The 5,322-nt window shown below is 34.8% G+C and overlaps 1 protein-coding gene across 1 annotated transcript; it reads right to left on the bottom strand.

Annotated features, from left to right (window-relative positions):
* Nucleotides 1-2,008: 2,008 nt before the first annotated feature.
* Nucleotides 2,009-3,382, bottom strand: LOC107754451 (lysozyme g-like). The gene is made up of 5 exons (XM_016570890.1): nucleotides 3,304-3,382; nucleotides 3,081-3,164; nucleotides 2,806-3,002; nucleotides 2,441-2,579; nucleotides 2,009-2,331 (listed from the first exon to the last, which is right to left on the bottom strand). Exons 1-5 carry the CDS (start codon nucleotides 3,305-3,307, stop codon nucleotides 2,198-2,200), a joined length of 558 nt encoding a protein of 185 aa, XP_016426376.1. The 5' UTR covers nucleotides 3,308-3,382; the 3' UTR covers nucleotides 2,009-2,197.
* Between the last annotated feature and the right edge of the window lie 1,940 nt (nucleotides 3,383-5,322).

Below are 5,322 nucleotides of genomic sequence, written 5' to 3'. Positions count from 1 at the left end.
ATATATATATATATATATATATGGGTCCAGTAACTAGTGACCTTTTATTGAAAAAAAAAAATCCGCTTTTAATTATTATCAGTATTATTTTAGTATCACTATTACTAGATACTATTACAGTTTTATTAATATTTTGAATTAGTTCTTATTTTTATATTTTCTGCTTTCATTTTAATGTTAAAGTTTTGGCATTTTTGTGTTTATCATTTTCATTAGTTTTTTTTAATATATCTATACAATTTTTATTAATTCATATTTTAGTTTTTCAGTTATTGCCTTGGCAACTAGCTGAAATAAGTTTACGTTTTTTTATATTCTATTTAATTTCAGTTCATGTTTATTTTATTTCAACTAAGGATTTTTAAAAAAGTTTTAGTTTTATTTAACTATAATAACCCTGCTTTTATGTCTTCACTAGATTATTTTGTTTAGCTTTGCAATTTGATAAAAACATTTTAAAAATAATCGATATTTAAATGTAGTCTCTCAATTATTATGAGGTCATTAAACGGCATGCAAATATAGAATTGTCATCAAGTCAAGAAGAACAGGCTTATTGTTGCAAGTCAATTTAGAAAAAAACAGTTGATTTAAATACATTTAGATGAATTACAACATGTCACCACAGCAGCCTTCTCTAAAACTGCTTGAAACTTTATATCAACTTCTCCAAATAATAATTGCACATAGCCAGACAAAAGAGAGGCATGATTCTAAAGCCAAACTCAAAATGATTACTTTGGTCTGAACCATAGACTGTATAAAAACAGGGTCTGAACATATGGAGAAGACGTTGATCATGAGACTGTACTGTCTGTACAGTAATCAACATTGCTGAGAGCAAGAAAAGGGTCATTTGATCTTCTCTGAGTAGCTGACACCACAGAAACCGTTAACACAGATAGGGCATTTTCCCTAAAGAACAGAAAAACCTGCAATTCAGTATCTAGAATACACTAAGTTATTTGTTTCTTGTAACAGTTTATTCTTACAGGCCTTGAAAAGTTTAAAACTAATTTTCTAGATAAGTTGGTGGTTAGATATATATATGGGCACCTGTCTTTATTCCACAAAGTATGTAATCTATAAGTAATTAATATCTTGCTAATGTGTTTTTTTCTCTCTTATGAATGAATGATGCATTTATATAGCGCTTTATCTCCTGAAATATGTTCAATCAGTCAATCGTAATTTTGTGGTTCTCAACTTTTTAAAACAAGAAAACAAATATATTAGGTAAACATGACTTAGAAACAACAACATTAACAACTGAAACGTTTGAAAACGTATAACTAAACACGTATAACTAAAACAAAGGTACTTATAATTCTTCGTGTTTTTGAAAAAATAAACAAATAACGTAAATACGTAAAACGTCGCAGAATTTCAGGCATTTGTGTCAGCTCGACGCTCTGAATATTTACATTATTAGAGCACTATTAAATGTTCTGAAGTTATCCTCTTTTACATTACAAAACATTATTTAAAAAGCCATACTACTATAAACTGCCGAAGAACAAATCGCTAGTTACAACTCAGCAAATGATTCCGCGGAACATTATTCACTGGACTTGTGATGGAGATGTTCGCTTCCCAAACTTCCCAAACAACCGCTTTGTCCAGCGCAGTCAGCTAAAAACCGACAAAAAGCCTCAACAGAACCAAATTCGCTCATTTATGCGTTAACGCAGACATGTACTTACAAAGTGAAGAAAATCCTAGTGATATCTGGTCATCCTTAAGCGAGCGAAACAGAGATTTTTTACTAATGACATTCTCCAGTGTCATGTGCGAGTGCAGGATGAGGCTCAACATCGCCCTCTATCGTCGACAACAACACACGCATTCAAAACGTGTTTGCAGCTACTACCAGGAGCAATGAAGAATAGCCTACATATGAGGCCAATTTAATGTAGATTTGGAAAGACTTCATAATATAAGGCCGTTGTGATAAATAGTAAACACGTGATTGGAGTAAATAAATGAGCTTCATTTAATCAGATCTTCATATCATCACAGGAAATGCACTGTGTAGGCTAGTTTCATTTCGAAAACACCACAAACTCTTAAAAGAGAAAGATTACATCAGCATCTACTAACTGCTTTTAACTAACCATAGCAATACAGTAGGCCTAATATTAAGGATCAGGACTGGTGGTTCTCACTGCACTAATGTAAGGGTTTTTACTGCTGTTTTTCAGTAACCCTTGCTTTTGAACCACTGGGCTCTGGCAACAACATCATTGGCGTAATCATCTCCTGTGGTGCCGATGTCCATGCGCTCATACGTTTGGACGTTCTTCACACCTGCGTTGTAGGCTGATATTCCCCCTAAAACAGACATTATACTACAACTGAGACTTGAGAGTTAAGTGATGAACTTCTATTTCCATTTAATTGTCTTTATGTTTATTTATCTCTCAGTGTAAACCCAACCTACCTTTAAAGCATTGCTCTTGTGTCCACTTGGGGAATTTTACTTTAATTTCTTTAATGAAGCCAATGAGTATGTCAGTGGCTTGTATGATATGCAGCTCACTGTCCCATGTACCTGTTGGAGCATGGTAGCGTTTGTCAACCTATAAGAAACATAATCAAACGAGAATGATTTAAAATGTTCAGAAATATTGAATGTACTCTGCTTATTTCTTGCTGGTATAAAAATGTCTTGCATGGGATATCTACAACTTACATTTACGAGTCAGCTTTAGTTTATACTCACCACTTTAAATCTTATCTCATGACTCATGTGCTTACTTATATTACTATATTTTGAAATAGAGAAAATCAGTTCTTCTGACCAACCTGCATGAGGCCAAAGCCATTGTCATGGTCGCCCCATCCATTCTTCAGGACGGCTCCGGCTCTGGACTCTCTGGATATAATGGCAGCAATCACAACTGGGTCCATCTGCTTTGCTCTGCCAACTTTGATAATTATACTCTTGTATTTCTCTATCCGGGCCAGATCAGTCTCAGCCAGTTTTTTGGAGGCTTCAACCCCTATGACAAGTGTTAATACTGTAACATGGTGCACACAAAAGAGTCATATGTGAGTTGTATGCAGTCATGCATTCTCACCCTTTATGGTTAATTTGTCTTGTTTTGCTGTCTTCTCTGATGCACCGGTGGTGTCTATTTTCAGGATGTCTCCATAAAGGCATGCTAGAAACAACATGGAAAATATCACCTGAAACCCTTAAATAATTATTTATGCAGAAAATGTATGCAGTGCTAAACTATCACAAAATGAAAATACTGTATCATATAAAAAACCGTCAGCACCTAATATTATATGACTTACCCATGATGTTGATGTAGAACTGCCGTGAAAGAGCAAATCACTGAGTTTGATGAGCCTTCTCACTAAATCAGACCTCAGCAGGGCTGGATTATATATGATTGCAGAGGGAGTGGTTTCTCTTTTTTCCCAGACGTTCTTCTGCTAAGGTGTGGAGAAATGTATGGTTAAAAAAATCTTTTTTTTAAATTTTTTTATGTGATCATATTATTAGATCACACCCAAGCAAGTGAATCATAAGTGGGAAGATTTATCAGGTGGAGGCTTCATAAACCTCAAAAAGGTATAACCACTTTCGATTAATGTAGTCAATGACAAATGAAAATAAAGCTGTGGGAATTTTTTTGGGAAATGTTAGCACTTGTGCCAGTGAAAAAAAGCATGCCAAATCTGCCATTTCAAAACTTCCTTGATTAAATGTTAACTTTTGTAGCAAAGCATCAGTGAATGTAGGTGTTTAAACCTCAGAAAACATTGTCAACCTCAGGAGGTCAAACTAAATATTGTATAAACCCTTTCCACTTTTAATATATCCATTTATTTATATGAGGCAACTCCATTACAAACATACAGTCTCCAATTTTATTATACTGTCATGGAAATTCCCAATACTAATCTGACTTCACCACAGACAATTCAAACAACTACCAGTTGTTAATATAATAACTACAGTATCTCGAGCTAATTCCCTGAATTCCCCAAATACTTAAAAAACTATCCAATACATCCCTGAAGTATGGTGACGGCGTCCCGTCAAGAAGCTACTATCGCTACCTCAATCTTTAGTACTTCTATCCCTCAGCTGTGCAGCATATACCAGACACCACTCCCAAGTTGCTCTTTGCAGGATGAAAGTTTATTCACGGCTGGGAGTCCACTGGTCACAACAACCAAGAGAGACTCCCTGAACAGAAGGATACAAGAACATTTATACCTTGTAGTTGAGTAAAAATCAATGTCACTCAAGTCTTCCTCACTGTAATTGGTTATACTGATCTGATTATTGGTTTGTCACTGTTAGTTCTACTATTTTAAGCACTTTTGGGGTAAGTATAGATTATTTAATCACAGAGACACAGGTCTTTGATCTGAGCATCCTTAGTCTGCACTTTTCTGAATTGAGCATATCCTTTTGACTCCTTCTGAGGCCATCACATAAAATATTTCCATCACAATATAAAATTGCAATTGTACAGTATTTTCTATCAAAATAATAAATAAACGTAAAAATAAACAGCAGTTATAAAATGTAAAATAATAATATATGATTTGATGATTATTTAATATTAGTTTGTATGGTTTGTGAGTTATAAACAAAGAAACATAAAATTATACTGCCAGCTAGTGTCAGGCAGTTTTCATTGCACTTGGCATAGTAATAGTTGAGATATGGGACCATCCAATTCTGATTTATTTGTGCTTTACAGTTACTGTTGCCCATGTACATGTAGGAGAGAAAAATAATATGGCAACTAAGAAGTACATGAAAGCAAAGCTGAAAAAAGTACTGCCTGGACCCCTAACAAGATCATTTTAATATGGATATGGGAAGACTATTCATTAGAGACACATGATTTGATTAGAGACACATGATTTCATCCCAACAAATAGAAAACAAAATAAATAACAGTGAACATCGATTAGAATGAACAAAACACAGTGTTCTTCAAGTAACCCTTGCTTTTGAACCACTGGGCTCTGGCAACAACATTATTAGCATAGTCACCACCTATGGTGCCCACGTCCATGCGCTCATGATATTCCCCCTGAAATAGACTTAGGCGAAGGACCTAGACCCCCCAACCGGACCTGCTCGCAAGGGGCGTAGCCATATGTGACCCTGGACCATAAAACCAGTCATAAGGGTCAATTTTTCAAAATTGAGATGTATACAAATACGCTTTCCATTGATGTATGGTTTGTTATGATAGGACAATATTTGGCCGAGAAACATCTATTTGAAAATCTAGAATCTGAGGGTGCAAAAAAATCAAAATATTGAGAAAATCGCCTTTAAAGGGG

This window comes from Sinocyclocheilus rhinocerous, unplaced genomic scaffold, assembly GCF_001515625.1.
Source record: "Sinocyclocheilus rhinocerous isolate Xijiao unplaced genomic scaffold, SAMN03320098_v1.1 scaffold50, whole genome shotgun sequence".
NCBI classification, from domain to species: domain Eukaryota; kingdom Metazoa; phylum Chordata; class Actinopteri; order Cypriniformes; family Cyprinidae; genus Sinocyclocheilus; species Sinocyclocheilus rhinocerous.
This window is presented reverse-complemented; position numbering and strand designations above follow the sequence as displayed.

What these genes read in the sequence shown, in the direction of transcription:
- LOC107754451 (XM_016570890.1), bottom strand. An exon ending in AGACAAATTAACCATAAAGG is followed by an intron (nt 3,003 to 3,080) that starts GTGAGAATGCAT and finishes CACTTGTCATAG; the next exon opens with GGGTTGAAGCCTCCAAAAAA. An exon ending in ACAAGAGCAATGCTTTAAAG is followed by an intron (nt 2,332 to 2,440) that starts GTAGGTTGGGTT and finishes TGTCTGTTTTAG; the next exon opens with GGGGAATATCAGCCTACAAC.